Source organism: Archocentrus centrarchus, chromosome 11 (genome assembly GCF_007364275.1).
Source record: "Archocentrus centrarchus isolate MPI-CPG fArcCen1 chromosome 11, fArcCen1, whole genome shotgun sequence".
NCBI classification, from domain to species: domain Eukaryota; kingdom Metazoa; phylum Chordata; class Actinopteri; order Cichliformes; family Cichlidae; genus Archocentrus; species Archocentrus centrarchus.
Genome location: NC_044356.1, coordinates 35,369,272 through 35,389,807, shown reverse-complemented (window position 1 = coordinate 35,389,807; position 20,536 = coordinate 35,369,272). Strand labels below are relative to the sequence as shown.

Below are 20,536 nucleotides of genomic sequence, written 5' to 3'. Positions count from 1 at the left end.
GCCACCAGCAGATCGGAAGGCGAAATCAATCGAGTCTATCAACATCAGTTCAGGTCCTGATGAGTAGTTGTATTTTTATACAGATTTTATAGTTAAATGAACTTAAAACAAAAAGTCTGCATCAATGGAAAAGTCAAAATATATTGAAGGGGTGATGAAAAATTTACTACCAAGTCAAATTCTGTTTGTTATCTTTTACTACCTTTTAATACCCTTAATTTGAGCTCATTTAATTTACTACCTTACTACTTTACTACCCTGAAACATGTTTTGTACTGTAGCACCATTTCTTTCATTTAAGAGAGAAAAATTTCCCTGCTTTTTCAAACAGAGGTAGAAGTAGAATGTTTCTTTGAGCTAACACACGTGGAAAACATATACATTAAATCTCTTCTCTGTGTTTAAGAAACACAAACATTAAACAAATGTAGCAGTTGAGAGATGAGACTATGACATATCCACCATCTCTGCACCCATCATTTGATAATCTGTGTCTCAAATGTCACAGCTAATAAGAATAAACAAATTCTGGATCCCAACTGGTCACTGCTCCTGAATGACTAAAACCCTGTTCATGTTCAATTTTGTATGTTGACAAAAATTAATGTTTTTATTCATTTTTATTTTATGAATTAACTAACTATAAAACATAACCAGTCTATCACAAACCATACCCTATCACAAATCAATGTCTTACTCTACCTGGAACGAGAAATGTAATTGGTGGAGGTTACTGCTCATTCATTTACATTTAATACATCATTAAGAAGAAACATTTGAAATGGGAATATATTCTGCATATCCTGCTATGAAATTATACTCACATAGCACTATTAGGTACACTAGTACTGTGCTAGTTGGACCACCTTGCTAGTACAGGGTTGGACCCCCTTTAGCTTTCAGAACTGCTTTATTTCTTCATTCTTCAATAAGGTGCTGTTAAAGTTCCTCTGAGATTTTGTTCCATACTGACACGATAGCATCATGCAGTTACTGCAGATTTGTCAGCGGCAAATCCGTGATTTCAATCTCCTGTTCCACCCCAACCCAAAGATGCTCTATTAGACTGAGATCTGGTGACTGGAGGCCATTTGAGTACAGTGAACTTACTGTCATATTCAAAAAATCAGTTTGAGATGATCTGAGCTTTGTGACATGGTTAGTTGTCCTGCTGGAAGCAGCCATCAGAAGATAAGAACACTGTGGCCATGAAGAGATGGCCATTTCAACAACAGTACTCATTTGGCATTTAAATGATACTTTATATCGCCAAATTCGGACCTTACCATCCAAATGTTGCAGCAGAAAACTCAGGCAACATTTTCTTCAGTATTCCATTGCCCAATTTTGATGAGCCCATGCAAATTGTAGCCTAGGTTTCTTGTTCTTAGGTGACAGGACTGGGACCCCATGTGATCTCCTGTTGTAGCCCATTTGCTTAAAGGGTATACATGTTGTGCATTTAGAGATGCTCTTCTGCATAGCGTGACTGTAACTAGTGTTTGAGTTACTGTTGCCTTCTTGTCAGCTCAAAGCTGTCTGTTCTCCTCTGTCATCAACAAGGTGTCAGAGGAGAACAGGCCCAGAACTGTTGCTCTTTTTCTGACCATTCTCTGTAAACCTTAGAGATCCCCAGCAGTGTCTGAAATACTCAGACCAGCCTGTCTGGCACAAACAACCATGCCACATTCAAAATCACTTAAATAACCTTTTTTTCTCCATTCTGATTCTTGGTTTGAACTTTAGCAGGTCATTCTGACCATTTCTGAATGCCTAAATGGACTGACTTGCTGCCATGTGATTGGCTGATTAAATATTTGCGTTAATGAGCATTTGAACATTTATACTTACAGAAGTGGCTAGTGTTTGATAGCTGTTTTACTCTAAGAAGACACATCCATCCACTCTCTCTACTATATGTATTTAAAGTGGAAAGATCAAAATTAGAAAGATAAGATGGGTGTTACTGAAAGCGAACAACAGTGTTTGGTAAATGTTGACAAAAGTGTGAAAGGTCATCAACACAAATGTGTAGTATCTTGTTCTGTTTGTCGTGGTGGTCATTTCACTAATTTGTGCCTCCTCTGTACTCCTGCCTGTGATCAGGAAAGCAATCTGAGTATGCAATGTTGAAAAATAACTCAATTCCTAAAATGAATCTGGAGGAGAGAGGAAGCTTGATGGAGTAGCTATAATCGAGGATGCATAAGTATATACAAACTATGAACGAAGGATTTTTTAAATAAAACCACCATGCCACTGTGCTGAATTAAAAGTGACCCTAAATACAAAAAGAAAAAAAATGCACTCAGATTTTTGTTTGTATTAAAAGTGACCCTAAAAAACACTAATAACACCTGAGACCATTAAATAAATATTCAAATGACAACATTTTCAAATGAGGGTACAAGGCAAGGATGTCTCACTTTGTTAAATACCCCAACTCCTCTCTCCTCATATATTTTCCTCACTTCCTCTGCTCACATCTCTGGTGGGAGGGAACTAAGACACGACGAGAAAAGTCGGGGAGAGGAATCAACGACATGCACTAAAGGTGGTTGATCTGTGTGACCTTCACTGATGTCTGCTTTGTGCTTGTGTTATCTCGCAACAACAGATGCCGTCAGTTAGTGACAATAGATCACTCTTCATGTTGTTCAGGGAAGAGCCTGAGGGTCCACTTACACCAAACTATGCCATGTCTCTTACCAATAGCTGTTCTTGGTCTTCTTGGGCATTCGTGTTAGTGGTGGCTCCAGGCAGCCCAGGTGGTAGTAGAGCTTGCATGTGTCACACAGCACAAGCAGATGTTGGTCTTGGTTTTTCTTACAAATGCCACAGCTGCAGGAATACATCATGTGTCAATTGTTGTGAGAAAAGGCTTTTTGTTTAAGCTTTTAGATGTGACTGTGGAACTCCATCACGAATCAAAGAAAAAGAGGGAACATAGTACAATCACTGAGTCTAGAAGGTATAGTACTGCTAAAGTCTTGCGCCACCTCTCATTTTGTGAGATTATGCTAGAAAAATGGAAAATAGGTGCATCGAGTCATTGATACGAACATATACGTAAATACAGTATGTAAGGCAATAAACTGGGTTTGTAAAATTCTAATGAGCTTGAAAGACCATCTTTATTGATCATCACAGTCTGAAATCTCTTAAGAAAGCTTTCTTTTAATTTCTTTAATTAGTCTTCTGGAACAGTTCTCCAGGTTTCTTTAAGGACATCCAAAGCTCTTCTTTGGATGTTAGCTGCCTTTTGTTCCATTCTCTGTCAAGAAAAGCCCACACTATAATAATAATAATAATAATGCACAATAATGCTGATCGTGTCTGATGTAATTGCATTATAATTGCGTTTTTCTAGCCAGTTATGCTTTTACTGCATTGGCAGTGCATTTGGGATCATCATCATGCTGAAAAATTAAGCTGTTGCCAAACGCTTACAGTTGTATTGTATGGTGGTTCAAAATCTGACATTAATACTATACAACATTTTACAGATGGCTGTAGACACTCACTAGTATACCTCTCTCCTGACCTCCTTTGTACATATTGAAAATGATTTAATTCATTATACCACAAAACCTGTTACCACTGATTATGCAATTTGGAATAACATCTTTTTCTCCTTCTCCTTCCTTAAGAATGGCTTCTTAACAGCCAACCTTCCACTTTTTTGAGGCTTCAGCAAACAGTGGACGGATCAGCTTGAAGGGTCAGACGCATCTCGCAGGTCCTGGTTCAGGTTTTTGCTTGATTTTTTTCTTATTTCTTAAGGATTTTAAAATACTGTTTATATGCTGCAGGTAGTTTTTAAGACTGCCACTTTCCACTAGTCCAGTTTTCTCAAATATAGATACACTGCACCCCATGCTGAGATATGCCATGTTTTCAGCTAAAAGCTTTCGGAATCAACTTGATGGTGCAAAAATTCTATTTTAAGCCTGTCAAACTGTGCTTTCATTTTACATAGATTTGAGTAATTTAAATGGGAACAAATTGTGTTTTACTGACTGCTAGCAATGAAGTGCCTAAAGATACAATTTAAAATTTTTTTTTTGCTAAGTTGTCTGTTATGTGCAGACACAACCCTGGATCGTCCCTAGTTAGGTGGTTTTTTTTATGCTTGAATGATTCACAGCTTAATGTTAAGTGGCTTAATAACCAAATAATGTAATTCCTCTTAAAATGGTCAAGTACAAGAACTGGACTGAAAATGAGTTGAAAAAGCAGCCAACGTCCAAAGAAAAACTTTGAAAGACCTTCAAAATGTTTGGAAAATACACTGCTCAAAAAAATTAACTGAACACTTTGAAAACACATCAGATGTCAATGGAAAAAAATACTTGATATGTATATATGGACTGGGTAAAGTATGAAAGAATGCCACATCATTTGATGGAATTTAAAACTATCATCCTACAGAGGGCTGAATTCAAAGACTGAAAACTCAAAGTGAAAAAATGATACAGCAGGCTAGTCCATTTTGCCAAAATTTCATTGCAGCAATTCAAAATGGTACTAAGCAGTTGTACGTGCTTGAATGCAAGCCTGACAACATCCGGCATGCTCCTAACGAGATGATGGATGTGATCTTGGGGGATCTCCTCCCAGATTTGGACCACAGCATCACTGAGCTCTTGAACAACCTGAAGTTTAACCTGGTGGCATCAGAATGAACTGGTTGTTTGGTCAGAGACATTCACACCAGTGGCCTGCTGGAGGCCATTTTATAGGACTCCAGCAGTGCTCATCCTACTACTTCTTGCATAAAGATGAAGATACCAGACCTGCTGATGAGTTAAGGAAATTCAATGACCCTGTCTAGCTCTCTGAGTAACTGCCTGTCTCCTGGAATTTCCTCCATGCTCTGAGACTGTGCTGGGAGACACAGTAAACCTTCTGGCAATGGCACATATTGATGTGCCATCCTGGAGGAGTTGGACTACCTGTACAACCTCTGCAGGGTCCAGGTATCGCCTCTTTATACGAGTAATGACACTGACCTTAGCTAAATGCAAAACTACTGAAAAAAATTGTCAGAAAAGATAAGGAGAGAAGAAGAATGTCAGTGGCCTTTACCTGTAAAAGCATTCCTGTTTTGGGGGTTGTTGCCCCTCTAGCACACCTGTTGTTAATTTCATTAACACCAACACAGTTAAAACCGACTGAACCCAGATGAATATCCCAGAAGTCTAACTGACTTGATGCTACGCTCTGCTTAACACACATATTTTATTTTTATATATGTGTGTGTGTGTGTGTGTGTGTGTGTGTGTGTGTGTGTGTGTGTGTGAGTGTGAGTGAGAGAGAGAGAGAGAGAGAGAGAGAGAGAGAAATAAGGGGTGGCTCAAGACAGTATTGCCTCTGTACACCACCACAGTGCTGCATTTATCAGTCTGGTGATGGCCTCTTTCACTTGCATTAACATCTCTTTAGACCCGATACTGAGTTTTCCAACTGCACAACTTACACTTGCAATCACCTCCAGATGTTTTTATCTGCTTAATCAGTCATGGAATAATGAGGGAACAGATCTCACCTGACCATGAAACTGCTTGTCAGACAATTGTCCAATTACTTTTGAGCCTTGTAAAATTGGGCACTGAGTATAAAAAATGGCTGTAATTCCTAAGTCTGTACTTCAATCACTTCTTTATTCTCACTGGTGTAAAAACTTTACTTGTTTGATCTAAAATTCACTGTGGTGGTATACAAAGGCAGAATCACCAAAAAGTGTCAATTACTTATGGACCTAATTGTATCAGATGTATATTTGCACACTTAAAACATAAAGCAGTGAAGCTCAGTCCATCCGTCTCTGCCACTCGATGACAGATAAAAAACACACTCTGCTTTCTAACTTTTAACCTGATTCATTAACCCTTTCTTTCATTGCTCCATCATCCCTCAAAACCACTGTGTTTTTACCTGTAGAGGATTGCTGGTAGATTTGTTGACTTTCCTTGGGTTCCTCCTTCCTTCTTGCTGGTCTTCCTCTCTTTTGGGGCTTTCAGGATTGCTGGAGTGTTTAATTTCTACCAAAAAATCAACAACAAAAGAAAGTTTTACAAATATTAATATTTCATAAACATGAAAAGTAATTTATCTTTTAAGAAAATTGGCTGGTATGGTTTTCTTTTTCAGTTAAAGAAAGGGATTTTCTTTGAATTTGACTATTAAGAACTGGTAAACTTGAACTATTATTCCTGTTATGTGCAGACACAACTCTGGCTAATCCCTCGTTAGGTGGGTTTTTTTATGCTTGAATGATTCACAGCTTAGTATTAAGTGGCCTTATGTACCTTATTGTCCCCAGAATGTTTCATTTGAAGGTAACAATTGTAATGGAAAATGCCTAGATGAACTTTCACTTACTTAACATATGCAGAATCACTGTTTGCTTGTACTTTGTACCATCATGTTTCACAGGGATCAGCTTAAAGCATACGCTAACCAAATACATGTGTGCATGTACCGTGGATACTGTTTAAGCTGTGTAAACAGTGTGTGTACGTGAGGTCACGCAGGGGCCCCGCTTGTCTTGCTGTAAGAACTGTCTGTCTGTGGAGTTTAATTGTCAGACTTCTGCTGCTGTTCAGCAGAAATAATTCTGTCTGTTTGGCCAAACAGAATTAATAGTTTTGACTTGACTTAGGACTCCTACTGTGACTTCTGTCTTGTGTGTGACTTTTTGTATTAAAAATGTTAAAATCTTTAATGTTCTTTGTGATATTTTTATTCTGAAAGGTAAATTCCACCATAACAATAGATTATCATAATTTAACATCTTAACCATATAACACTTTAGGTTAATATATAGTTGTCCTTACCTAAAAATAATCAGGACATTTCATTACATGTGAAATGTGTAATGAACTAACTGAACTTCAGAATTAAAAGTTTTTGAACTTCATTTTTTGAAAGACACACTTTAAAGGCCGTTACACACTGGAAGCATTGAGTAAAAACGACACGAAATTCCGAATCTTTCGGATGCGAACTTGTCGTGTAAGCTATATACACACTGAACATGTTGCGGTTTTGTGTGTAAATCGTCTTCATGTAAGCTTTAACGAGGTCCTTATGTTTCTAAACAAGAGAAGGAAGAAACAGAGATTCTGGCTTCATCCAACTCTCATGAGAATGGAGCAGCAAGGAGAACTTCATGGTTTGATTCCAGAGTTGAAGCTACATCACAGCCACTTTCACACATATTTCAGGATGTCAGTGGGCAGTTTAAGCTCTTGTTGGCAGAGTTGAGATAATATCTGAGGAGGAAGAGAAATAATTTCAGTGAATGTGTGTCTGAGGTAAAAGTATATTATTTTACTGTTCTCATATCATTGTATATTCAGTGCATCAGTATGCGTTTTGAGCTATGAGCTCACATATTTTAAATGCACTGCTGTGATTGGTGAGATCAGTTTATTTGCTTGCAAAAGTCAGAAAAATCTAACTTAATCCGAAAAAATAGATGCCGTAAATTCATCCTGTCAAATGACGCAGTTGATGTGAATGTCTGCATTAAAAATAGGTGAGTCCGAAAAATATTTTTTATGAAACATTTGCACATATTTTACGCTCCCAGTGTGTAAAGGCATTAACAATACTGTATTTCTTCTAGCCTACAAGATTAGCACAACCACAGCATGCTAACTATGTAATTTCCTTCATTTACAAGATTTACTTTTTCACCATGTCCTCTATTCTTTCTTCAAATCTTGTTGCTGTGGCACTAAGGATGGCTGTGGCTCAGGAGGTAGAGCAGGTCATCTACTAATTGGAAGTTTGGCGGTTCGATCCCTGGCAGCTCCATTCTGTGTGTCAAAGTATCCAAGAAGCACCCCAAGTTGCTCCTGATGCACTCACCAGTGTGAGTGTGTGACTGTGAGATAGTAAGCTCTTAGAGCTTTGAGTGGTCACGCAGAGTAGAAAAGTGCTATTTAAGAACCACTCCATTTACCATTTACTTACTGTTTCAAAATGTAAATTACCCTTTAAAAATAAAAGTAACAAACTAACAGGACAAGCTTTACTGGAAATGATAGCAGAAAATACACAATATTATGTGAATGACTACTACTATTTCAATGTAATATTATTCAGCTATAACCACTGTTGATACAAGATGATACTTGGATATTACATAGGTAATAACTTACTAGTTGTGTATTATTAATTACCAGGATTAGGGTTAGATTTAATGAATGTATTTTGTTAATTCCTCCATGAATCGCCACTCCTCCGTGAATCGGCACCTTATCGTGGTGGAGGGAGTTTTGTATCCCAGTGATCCCAGTTGTCACGGGGCTTGTCCCCCAGGTAGGGTCTCCCATGGCAATTTGGTCTTGGGTGAGGGGCCAGACAAAGAGCAATTCCAAAGACCCCTATGGAAGGGAACTGTTTACCCTGCCCAGAATAGGGTTACCAGGCCTGGGAAGGGAGCTCGAGGGAGAGCCTCTGGTGGCTGGGCATTAGCTCATGGTGCAGTCCAAAGAGGAGACATAGGCCTACCCTCCTGTAGGCTTGGTTAGCCTGTGGGACTACAGAGGCAGATGATGGGTACCGGCAGGCCAAGCGGAATGTGGCTCGGGCGGTGGCTGAAGCAAAAACTCGGGTGTGGGAGGAGTTTGGTGAGGCCACGGCTCCAACTATAGGGGATCACACTCCTCAGCTTCCCCAGTAAGGTCTATGACAGGGAGCTTGAAAGGAGGGTCTGTCCGTTAGTTGAAACTCAGATTCAAGAGGAACAATGTGGTTTTCGTCCTGGTTGTGGAACGCTGGACCAGCTCTTCATCCTCTCAAGGACATTCGAGTGTGCGTGGAAGTTTGCTCATTCAGTCTACATGTGTTTTGTGAACTTGGAGAAGGCATTTGACCACGTCCCTTGGAGTATCCTGTGGGGGGATGCTGTGGGAGTATGGGATGTGTGGCCCATTGTTGTGGGCCATTCAGTCCCTTTACAACCGCAGTGAGAGCTTGGTCTGTATTGCTGGCAATAAGTCAGACGCGTTTCCTGTGGGTGTTGGACTTCATTAGGGCTGCCCTTTGTCACTAACTCTGTTCATAATTTTTATGCACTGAATTTCTAGGCATAGCCAAGAGGCGGAAAGATTCCACCTTAATGGCCTCAGATTCTCATCTCTGCTCTTTACAGATGATGTGGTCCTGTTGACTTCATCAGGGGGTGACCTCCAGCTCGCAATGGAACGACTGTCAGCTGACTGTAAAGTAGCTGTCGTGAGAATTAGCACCTCTAAATCTGAGGCCATGGTCCTTAGTTGGTTGGAGTGCCCACTCTGGCTCAGGGATGAGTTGCTGCCCCAGGTGGAGGAGTTCAAGTATCTCAGGGTCTTGTTCACAAGTGATAGGAGAAGGGATTGGGTAAATGACAGATGGATTGGGGCTGCGTCTGCAGTGATGCGGACACTGCACCTGTCTGTCATGGTAAAGAGGGAGCTGAGTGTGAAAGAGAAGTTGTCGAATTAACAGTCAACCTACGTCCCTAGCCTCACCTATGGTCATGAGCTTTGGGTAGTGATTGAAAGAATGAGAATACGAATACATGGATGTTGTCAATTTTATACCATTTCAGTGTTCAGTAGGTATTCTACTACAAACAGGTTTAATCATTGTTGAGGAAGCCACTTAGTTGAACACTTTTACCCACTAACTTGACTATTTACTGAACATTTGTTTGTTGCCTGAGAGTTTGGTCTGTCTTAATAACGTTAGCTGATACAATGCTTTGCAAGTTTCCTTACAGCAGAGATGAGAGAAGGAAACCTGTTGTGTATGGCAGGTAAAAAGTAGCAGCAGATAGACATTTATTCTCCCCTGCATTTCAGGTGTGGTGCTGCCATGCAGGTTAATTAGAAAACTTATCTCATAGGAACTGAGTCTGTCACTAAGCAGACAAGGTTTTCCCCAAGGAAGCTCTAATCTGAACGTGTTCATACTGCCTGCAGTGCTGAAAGAGCATCCCTACAGGATAACCTGATAGATGGGAGGAGCAGGTGACCAAAGCACAAGGGCTTGCTGAGGCTATCTCCTTAACCTAAACTGCAGTCTGCAGGATGTGAGAACAAGAAAGTGTCTCCACTGATGATATAGAACAGTTTCAACACGGTTAACAAGCTTCATTAGACAGATGAAGAAGTTTAAAGGTACGCATTTAAACAGTGAGTCTGAACAATTCAGTAAACAGAAGGGCTTTAAGCCACTTGGCTTTCTGCCAGACTGTAAACCTATCCAAACATTAGAGTACAACAGCAAACTAGACACTTTCATCATATTTGACTCAAAACAAACATGAATCAGCAGTTCAACACAAAATATAAAAGAAAGCTCTATCATAACTGTCTCTGTAAGGGCACATGGTGGGCTTCACTGTAAGCCTAATCTATGGATGCTGCCATCTTTGAGCCTCTATTATCTTAAGCTTTCTGATCTAACACCATATGCTGGGATACAAAAATCTCTTCAGCTCCACAGTTATGGGTGCCAGTCACTCTCAACACACACTATGTAAATGAATCAGCTATAGTTTGCAAATCTAAACATTTGTCCAATCTCTCAGACTTGTCACATCTCAGAGGTGTTTAAACTGGACATGTAATTTTCATTTCTTGCCTTTTTGCCATTAACGTCTAGTGTAGGTGACCATGGGTGAAAGTGAAACAAAAACAAACACTTCACTTAATTTTTTTTTTGAACATTCAATTAATAAAGACAGATTGATCATATTTGAGATCGAAGCATTAATTAAAAGGAATTCTTTGAGCAGTCTTGTAGGCATGGGGTCTAATAGACATGTTGATGGTTTGGAGAGAGTAACTATTGAGGTAAATTCAGAAATATCAATTCGAGAGAAAGAGTCTAAATAAATATCAGTAGTAGTGAAAGGAGCTGTACATAATATTTCTGTGAGATGGTTATGATTTTTTTTTCCCTAATAGTTAAAATTTTATTTGTGGCAAAAATTCATGAATTCATTACTACTTAAGGTTAAAGGAATACTCAACTCTACAGAGCTCTGACTCTTTGTCAGTCTGGCTACAGTGCTGGAACCTGGGGTTTTTCTTATTTTCTTCAATCAGTGATGAACAGTAAAATGTCCTACCTTTACAGAGAGCTTTTTATTTTTTATTTTTTTTATAGAGCATCAAACTCTTTTTTCAGGCTAAATGAAGCTCTTCTAAATTACTGAGCTGCCATTTCCTCTCCAGCTTAGGGGTTATCTGCTTTAAACTGTGCATTTGTGAGTTATACCATGGAGTCAAGGAGTTCTGATTTGAGCCTCTATTTTTTAGAGGAGCCACAGTATCCAGAGTTGTCTATTAACAAGACAACTGATCCCCGTGGAAGAAGAGTTCAGGTAGCTGCTTTGCACTGTGTTGGCACATGGCATTGAAGATGATAATAGTGGAGGAATTAACTTAGTTAACTTAGTTAAAATACTTTCAGAAAGACCTCTATTGTAGTGAAATTTATTCCCATTATTGCAAATTTAAATGTAAGAAATGAGGAGACAAAACATGATTTTCAAGGAATACTGTTAAATATTCAGTTTCTATGCCATATGTCAGAACAAGATCCAGAGTGTAATTAAAGTGGTGGGTAAGCTTATTTACATTTTGAGAGAAGCCAATTGAGTCTAATAATAGATTAAATGCAGTGCTGAGGCTGTCATTTTCAGTATCTACATAGATGTGAAAATCACGCAACTATAATTATTTTATCTGAACTGAGCACGAAACCAGATAAAAAGTGTGAGAAATCAGATAGAAACTCAAAATAAGAGCCAGGTGGATGATAGATAACAAATAAAGCTGATTTTTGAGTTTTCCAATTAGGGTGTACCAGGCTAAGAGTCAGTTTTTTCAAATGAATTCAAACTCTGTCTGGGTTTTGGGTTGATTAATAAGCTGGAGTGGAAGATTGCTGCTACCGTTCTCCCTTGGCCTGTGCTTCGAGGACTCTGACAGTTGGTATGACTATGCTGTGCTGATTTATTTAAACTAATATATTCATCCTGCTGTAACTAGGCCGCTGTAAGGCAGAATAAATCAATATGGTAATAAATAATTAAATAATTTACTAATAGGGACTTGAAGAGAGAGACCTAATATTTAATAACCCACATTTAACTGCTTTACTTTTTGGTGCAGTTGAAGATGCTATATTGTTTTTTTTCTTTGTGAATTTTACTAACCTCCAACTGAAGTAACCGGGTGTCATTACTGCCAAGATGAATTATTATTTCACAAAATCTACATTTAGCCTTAGCCAGAAGTTTCAGATTTCCTTCTATGTCTTCTATGTCACCCTCTCTGACCCCCTGGAAGACAATCATCAATGGTCTTTAGCTTCACATTTCTCAAAACAGAATCACCAGTAACCAGAGTTTGTTCCTCGGTGGGTATGTCACCAAGTGGGGAAAAATGATTAGAGACATGAACGGGTTTGATGGTGTACCAGGGGCTTCTATTTAGGGCTACGCTTCCTCCTCACCATCACCCAGCCAGGCTGATTTCCCAGCTGCTTGGAACAATCTGCTGGGGGTGAGCTAATGGTGGCTAACCTACCCTGGTCTGCCCTGACTGCAGGGGCTTTGCTAGCTGTAGGATTTTCAAGTGTGCGGAGCCTGGCCTCCAAAGCTACAAACAGGTTACATTTATTATAAGTACCGTTATTACTAAAAGAGGCTGAGGAATAACTAAACATTTGAAAAACTGAGCAGCAAAGTGCGGAAACGACAGGCAAAGAAGCCATGCTGTTATTGACTCGGTTGAGAACCAAGTTTATAGCTATGCTAAGATAGCGAATCCCTAAAGACACACTGAGTAAACACTATGAATATACAGTCCCTGACAGAAGTTCTGTCGCTTATCCATGTTGTGGAAACAAAAGCTTATAACCTGACTTTAAATTCATCCGCTGGTTTTGGAAATGACTCATATGAAAGCTGAAACCCTATTTACGAAAATAAATTTGCTTCACTGCAGAAATATTGATCATTTAATGAACACAGAAAGGTCAGATTTTGGCAAGACAAAAGTTTTGTCGCCTTGTCATATAATGCACCCAATCCTTGTTTACAGCCTCACCTGTGCTCACTAATTGATCGGTTAATTAGTGGGTGTGTATAAAAAGAATCCCAGCACCCCAGACCTTCACTTGAACTGCAACTTGACTTCTGACAACATGCCAAAAATCCACCCTGCGACCAAAGCCTTGATTATCAAGAGGCTGAAGATCAGATCCACTGGAGAGGTGGCTGGCACCTTTAATGTGTCTCAGCGTCAAGTACAAAGAATTAAAAAAAGATTTGAAGAGACTGGAGATGTTTTTGACAAGCCCAGGTCTGGCAGACCCCGCCAGACAACTGCTCAGGAGGAACATTTGTTGGTTAGAAAATCCAAAGCCAGCCCCTTTTCCACTGCAGCAGAGCTCCACCAGGCTTGAACACCTCAAGTCCCTGTGTCAACTAGAACAGTTTGTAGGATTCTGTCTCGAAATGGCCTCCATGGTTGAATCAGTGCCCAGAAGCCAGCACTAAACAAAAGAAAACCGTGTGGCATTTGCCAAGGCCCACAGCCTGCTAAACGGATGGACGCTGGAAAAGTGGCAGAAGGTGGATTTCTCAGATGAATCTTCAGTTGAATTACACCACAGCCACCTCAAATACTGCAGGAGACCTACTGGAGCCCGTATGGATCCAAGATTCACCCAGAAAACAGTTAGGTTTGGTGGTGGAAAGATCATGGTCTGGGGTTACATTCAGTATGGGGGTGTGCGAAACATTTGCAAGGTGGAAGGCAATATCAATAGCCTAAAATATCAAGAAGTATTAGCTACCTCTTTCATTCCCAATCATAAAAGGGGTCAAATTTTGCAGCAGGACGGCGCGCCATCTCATACATCCATCCAAGATCCTCAAGGCGAAGAAGATCAAGGTGCTCCAGGACTGGCCAGCCCAGTCACCAGACATGAACATCATTGAGCATGTTTGGGGTAGGATGAAAGAGGAAGCTTGGAAGACAAAACCAAAGAATCTTGATGAACTCTGGGAGGCATGTAAGACTGCATTCTTTGCTATTCCTGATGACTTCATCAATAAATTGTATCAATCATTGTCGAACCGCATGGATGCAGTCCTTCAAGCTCATGGAAGTCACACAAAATATTAAATATGGCTCTAATAGCACCACAACTTCATTCACCAATGTTATGAAACATATCTTTGTATTTGAAGTAAATTATTTGTTTGATTTTCACATTACTTTCTGTGGGCGACAAAACTTTTGTCTTGCCAAAATCTGACCTTTCTGTGTTCATTAGATGATCAATATTTCTGCAGTGAAGCAAATTTATTTTTGTAAATTAAACCTCATTTGGGAGGCTTTCAGCTTTCATATGAGTCATTTCTAAAACCAATGGATGAATTTAAAGTCAGGTTATGAGCTTTTGTTTCCACAACATGGATAAGCGACAGAACTTCTGTCAGGGACTGTAATTTACAGGTGATTCAGAGAGTGTGCTTTGGATAAAAAATGTGAAAATTGCACTATGATATAATTCATTATCTAGAGATTCATAATGAATTAATCAAGATACACAGATTCAGCAACACAAAACATCACTGTGGGCTGTAATAGGAACAAAAAGTGGTACAATACTGCATTGAGAGCCAACACCAAGTAAGCGTGCCGCCAAAAGAGTCCGTCACCAGGAAGATGATAGAAAGGTGTCTGAATACAAAGTGCATTGCAGTTGTTGTCAGTAGCACTGTATAACCACAGACCAGTCAGGGTGCCCAATGGGCATGTGAGCATCAGAACTGGACCACAGGTCACTGGAAGAAGGTAGTCTGGACTGGTGGGGGCAGCGTGATGCTTTCTGCAATGTTCTGATGAAAAACTTTGTTTCCTGCCATCCATGTGGATATACACCCTTTCATGGAAATAGTATTCCCTTATGGGTGTGACCTCTTTCAGTAGGATAATGCACCCTGCCACAAAGCAAAAATGATTCAGGAATATTTGAGGAGCACAATAAGTTTGAGGTGTTGACTTGTCCTTCAAATTCCCCAGTTCTGCATTTTGTTGCACTGTACTTGTAACATATGCAATGACAAATTGAATCTAATCTAATCTCAATCCAATCAAACATCTGTGGGATGTGTTGGACAAGCAAGTCTGATCCACGGAGGCCCCACCTCCCAATCTGTTGCTAACATCTTGGTGCCAGATACCACAGCACACCTTCAGGGATCTAGTGGCCAAAACAGCTCAAGGCTGTTTTGGCAGCAAAAGGGGGACCAACACAATATCAGGCAGGTGGTCATAATGTTATGCTTGATAGGTGTAGGCTCGTAATTGCATTTTGGGGATCTACTTAAACAGGTTTATACTCACAAAAATCATTGCTTAGCCTTAAGGTTTCTCCAATTTCAAACTATCCCTTAGCATTACCGTTTTCTCATTGTGCAGATTACTCAAAATACACCAAAATCTTTGCCCCCAATAGGCATAAGGCAAAAGTGGCATAAGAATATCGATATCACCAAGTAATCTAATCTAAACAACTGTAATCTATTCTAAACAATTGCAAAAATCATAGTACTGCTGGAATATGACTTCTGAGGGTTTTCTTGTGAAGTTGCCAGGACTGCTAAACTTCTACGGGCATCAAGAACAAAGCACTGACTGTGTACTAGAAGAATAATGATAGTCCCAGTTGGGGACATCCATTTCTCAGATGCACAGGAGGATGACAAATGGGAGATGAAAATGCAGCAGATAAATGACACAAAGGCATTCAGTGCTATGACTGATGTTGCTACTTAAACAGTGCATGTTCATAATTGGTGATTTATGGTGGTCATTGCAGATTCACTGCCACTCTCACAAGTTCTTGTACATCTGCTGCCTCGCCACCATATTAACATCATTTGACAATTTATCTGCTCGGCTCATACTCTCAATGGCCACACTTTTAATAAAGAGTTTTATGGATTTAGCTGCTACTTACTATAAAACCCTGAAGGAGTGACTCCACCATCTCAGCACTACAGTGATTTAATATTAATTTTCTTCAATAAATTCACATAAAAGCTCAGAATTAGTGGAATTTTCAGATCTTTGTGATCAAAGCCCAGTTCACCAGGACATTTTATGTTAATTAATGCCCAAACGGCACATAGCTGTCAAGGCTAAAATTAGCTTTGTTTCATACGTAGCTCTTGTTTTAAAAATATTTTCAAAGTTTATAAATATGAATAAAACCACATATAACTGCATGTGATTCTCTTCACGTGGAGAGTATCACATTGCTTATATAGGAACAGCAGAGGGACAGTCCAGGCTGAAGGCTGTTCCCGCTGACATTTAGAGGTGGGTTTTTCCTCTGTGGCATTTGCAGAGGTGTGGATATGAGCATGAAAGGTTGTCTGTTAGCCCTATGATGGACTTAATGTCTGCCAGGGAAGGGTCTGGCTCCCTTTTCCTTCACTAACCTAGCTGAATAAGCCATTTAATGATCTTTTTTCAAGACATCTTTTCAAAAACCTAAGAACCATATCTCAGACATTTGTCACAGTTGTCATTTCAGCATCTTGTCAGTCAGTGTTTGCTTGATGGTGATCGTTATTCAAGCAGGCATTATGGAGGTCTTATAAAATGAAAATGTCTCAACAAGCAATTTAAGTACATTGTGTTCTCTTTATTGTGATGATCTAAGCTTTTTTCTAGTTTAATTTCTGTCATTCTAAGTCTTGTGTAGGCATGTGTAGCCTCAAACCGTGAAGAAGAGAAGGTGGGCTTAGCTGTTACTTGTGTTCTGTTACACTGGAGGAGATTTTTGCTTAATTAAAAATTATATCTGCTAACAGGAGGCTAGGAGTTTGGGGGCTTGTAACTGGCTGAAAGGTGGGTAAAAAAAAAAAAAAAAACAATTTAGTGCACAAATAAAAAAAAAGTTTTGAAATTATGTTTGGGTGAATTTTGAAACAAAAAATACAAAATAAAGAAATGAGAATGAATTTTTGTTTTTTGTTTTTTTGCTAAAAGTACAATTTCAAAATAACAGTTTTATAGCTTACTAAATGACTGCACATTGTTCATTCATTCATTTCACTTGTCTAAGGTGTGAGCATTAAAGTAACGCTTGACCAATGCTATTCTGCAAACCAGCATTTCCTCTTTAGAGAACAATTCATATAAATCCTCATGATTCTGTTTAAATCCAACCTTTAGTCCTTTTCTAACAACAAAAGATATACAGTGCTGTGAAGAAGTTTTGACGATTATTATTTTTTCTTTTCACCTTTGCCACATTTACGTGATTCACATTATCAAACACAGTTTTTTATTAGACAAAGAGAACCTATTTAAACACAAAATGCAAATTTTAAATGATGATTTCATCAATTAAGAGCAAAAAAAAGCTATGCAAACCTATGCCCCCAACCCTAATAATTGGTTGTGCCACTCTTGGCAGCAAGACCTGCCATTAAGTATTTGTGATAACTGGCAATGAGTCTTTCATGTTGCTGTGGACGATGTCTGGCCCACTCTTCTTTGCAGAATTGTTTTAATGCAGCCAAATTAGAGGGTTTACAAGCATGAACAGCCTGTTTAAGCTAATGCCAAAGCATTTCAACAGGGCTTAAGTCTGGACTTTAGCTAGGCCACTCCAAAACCTTCACGTTGTTTTTCTTGAGCCATTAAGAGGTGGATTAAGAGGTGGTGTGTTCTGGATCACTATCCTGATGCATATCAATGGTCCGGCATGAACTGATGGCCAAACATTCTCCTTTATGTTTTACTGGTAAAGAGCAGAATTCATTATTCAGTCAATTACAGCAAGTCATTCAGGTCCTGAATCTGCAAAGCAGTCCCAGACCAACACACTACCACCAGAAAATTTGTCTGCTGGTATGATGATCTTTTGATGAAATGCTGTGTTAGTTTTATGCCAGATGTAATAGGACTCAAACCTTGCAAGAAGCTCAACTTTTGTCTCATCAGTTTACAGAATATTTTCCCAAAAGTCTTTGAGATCATCAAAATATTTTTTGGCAAATGTAAGACAAGCCTTTGTGTTCTTTTACAATTTACCCATTATTTAAATTCTAAGTCATTTCTTGATTCAACAGGACTGGCAGTAATCACGTGTGGGTGTGACCAGTGAAACTGAGCTCATCTCCACTGGTTAATCACAGTTAATTCAAGAGGTGCAATTACTTTTTCACATAGGGCCAGGTAGGTTTGGATAGCTTTTTTCTCCATAATAAATGAAATAATAATTTAAACACTGTATTTTGTATTTACTCAAGTTAACTTTAATATTAAAATTTCTTTGATGATCTTAAACATGTAAGTTTAATTTTTTTGTTCAGTCATTAAATAACCCATCAGCCACAGTGGCACATCTTGGCATCTGGCTGCCAGAGGAATGAAGACAGCAAAGATGGCTTTTATCTGTCATGGCCGGGGAGGGAACGGACGAGGAAGGACTCACATGAAGGACTCCAGAAGCAAACATAACTAAAAAGGGGATTTATTTCAACGGGGGAAACACAAATACAAAAACCTTGGAAGGGAGGCACAGGGAGACGAAGGGCAGGCACAGGGAACACAGGAACATGCGGGCACAAAACATCAACGACGCGACAGAGAACAAATGAAAACTGAGGGCTTAAATACACACTGGGTAATCAGGGCAAGAGGAAACAGCAGGGAACAACAGGTGAGGCAAATGAAACTAATTACACAGGGGAAGCAAAGCTAAACACAAAGCACAAGGAAATCACATTGGCAAAATAAAACAGGAAGTGATAAACCAAGGAACACGCAGACAAGTCACAACACTGGGAACATGACAAACATACAGGGAGGACAAACTCAGGAAATAAACTATTAACACAAAACGCTGGGCCAACGGCCCAGGACATGACATTATCTACATGGTCTTGATGGCAAATGACAGGACAAAGGTATGGATGACCATCCATCCAGATCATTACTTCAATAAAAAATTTAATTAAATTTAAAAAAATAAAATAAAAAAGTAACTATAAACAGGCTTCTCAAACCCTTTTTTTTTTTTTTTTTTTTTATGCGTGTTATGAAGAAACAGCATTTCAAGAAACAAAGACGGTGGTGGTACCTGGCCCAGGATGGCCCCCAGCAGAGTCCATACTGCCTGGCCTTCACTCCGCAGCTTTCCATTCACATTCAGCAGCTCCTCCAGAAACTCACAGAGCTGGAACAGGAGACAAATGATAACATGAGACAAACACAACACGCACTGCACCTGATAGTATACATGCCCAACTTATTTTTTATTCATTTATTTTTTAAATATAAAGATAATTGTCCCAAGTAACAACAAAAAGTTGAATCCTTAAGCTTATTTATCTTTTTCTTTTACAAGGGTGAAAGAACAATATTGATATTCATCTCAGTCTGTGTGTTAAGTACATAGCTGGGACCAGGACAAGGTTGTTCTAGCTTAGCTTCTCTTCAAATTTCAAAACAAACCAACATTTCTCCCATTTGTCTCAATCTAGGGAATGTAAGACATTTTATTTCTCGGCAAATAGCAGCGAGGTGCAGCTACTATATACATCTTCCTATGTGGCCTTGTTATTATGCTAGTGAGTCTTTCAGTCCAGCCAAACCCACAGAAGGCCATGAAGGCTCACAGAGGAAATAAATTCATGACATGCAGAGAGAATCACTGTTTTTTCTCAGAGTTGCCCAATTTGAAATCTAAAATTTCACTTCTTCTTTAATGGTTAATTTGGATTAACTATGAATATGGTACATTTGTCTAAATGGAATATAAGCAAGTGCTAATAGTCTTTTCTTATTTACAGTAGTAGCAAGCAGTTTTTTTTTTTTATTACAAAGTTGACAAAAATTTTCAGTTTGTTTTATTTTACTCTGTTATATCCTATATGAATATTTTACTCTATTTATATCCTATGAGGGTACGTTGAAGGGTTTGATAGTGTTTTTTTTTGTGGATGTGGATCGCTATGAACGGCAGAGTAATTATAATTGAGGGTTGTTTACTTCTGGGTCAGAACCTACAAGCAGTGCATCTGTTTTGGCTCAAATCATTTATGATACCTGCTTAATAAAGTACGTCCTGAAAGCTATAAGATCAGATCCTTCTAGTATAGTGTCTGCAAGTAAACCTGATTATAACTGGCCCTAATGGCTGATTTACAGCACTGTGGTAAACCTACAGCATGGGCTATTGCATAGGTCTATGCCCTACATCACTGTCTATGTCACAGCCTAACACAGAAATATAACTACTTGTAGCAGCAAAGCAACCTTATCAGCTGTGAAGGATCTGGTTCCCATGTTTGGGATAAATAATTAGCTTTTTTCACTCATTTTCTGTTTAGTCCTTGTACATGACCATTTTCAGAGAAATGCTTTTTTAATTTTTTTTTTTTAATTTTTTGTTGATACATCACTGACAATGTGTCCCAGTGCATCTTTGGAGA

At 39.0% G+C, this 20,536-nt stretch overlaps 1 protein-coding gene across 4 annotated transcripts in view; it reads right to left on the bottom strand.

Annotated features, from left to right (window-relative positions):
* Positions 1 to 20,536, bottom strand: part of phf14 (PHD finger protein 14) — a 160,024-nt gene that overhangs the window by 89,713 nt on the left and 49,775 nt on the right. For all 4 annotated transcript variants that reach the window (XR_004020551.1, XM_030740638.1, XM_030740639.1 and 1 more), the window contains exons 11-13: positions 19,183 to 19,278; positions 5,938 to 6,044; positions 2,710 to 2,841 (exon numbers count right to left, since the gene is read on the bottom strand). Coding sequence is in view for 3 of the 4 variants with exons in the window: in XM_030740638.1 (XP_030596498.1) it covers positions 2,710 to 2,841; positions 5,938 to 6,044; positions 19,183 to 19,278 (335 nt within the window). In the remaining variant the exon portion in view is untranslated. The remainder of the gene's footprint in view (positions 1 to 2,709; positions 2,842 to 5,937; positions 6,045 to 19,182; positions 19,279 to 20,536) is intronic.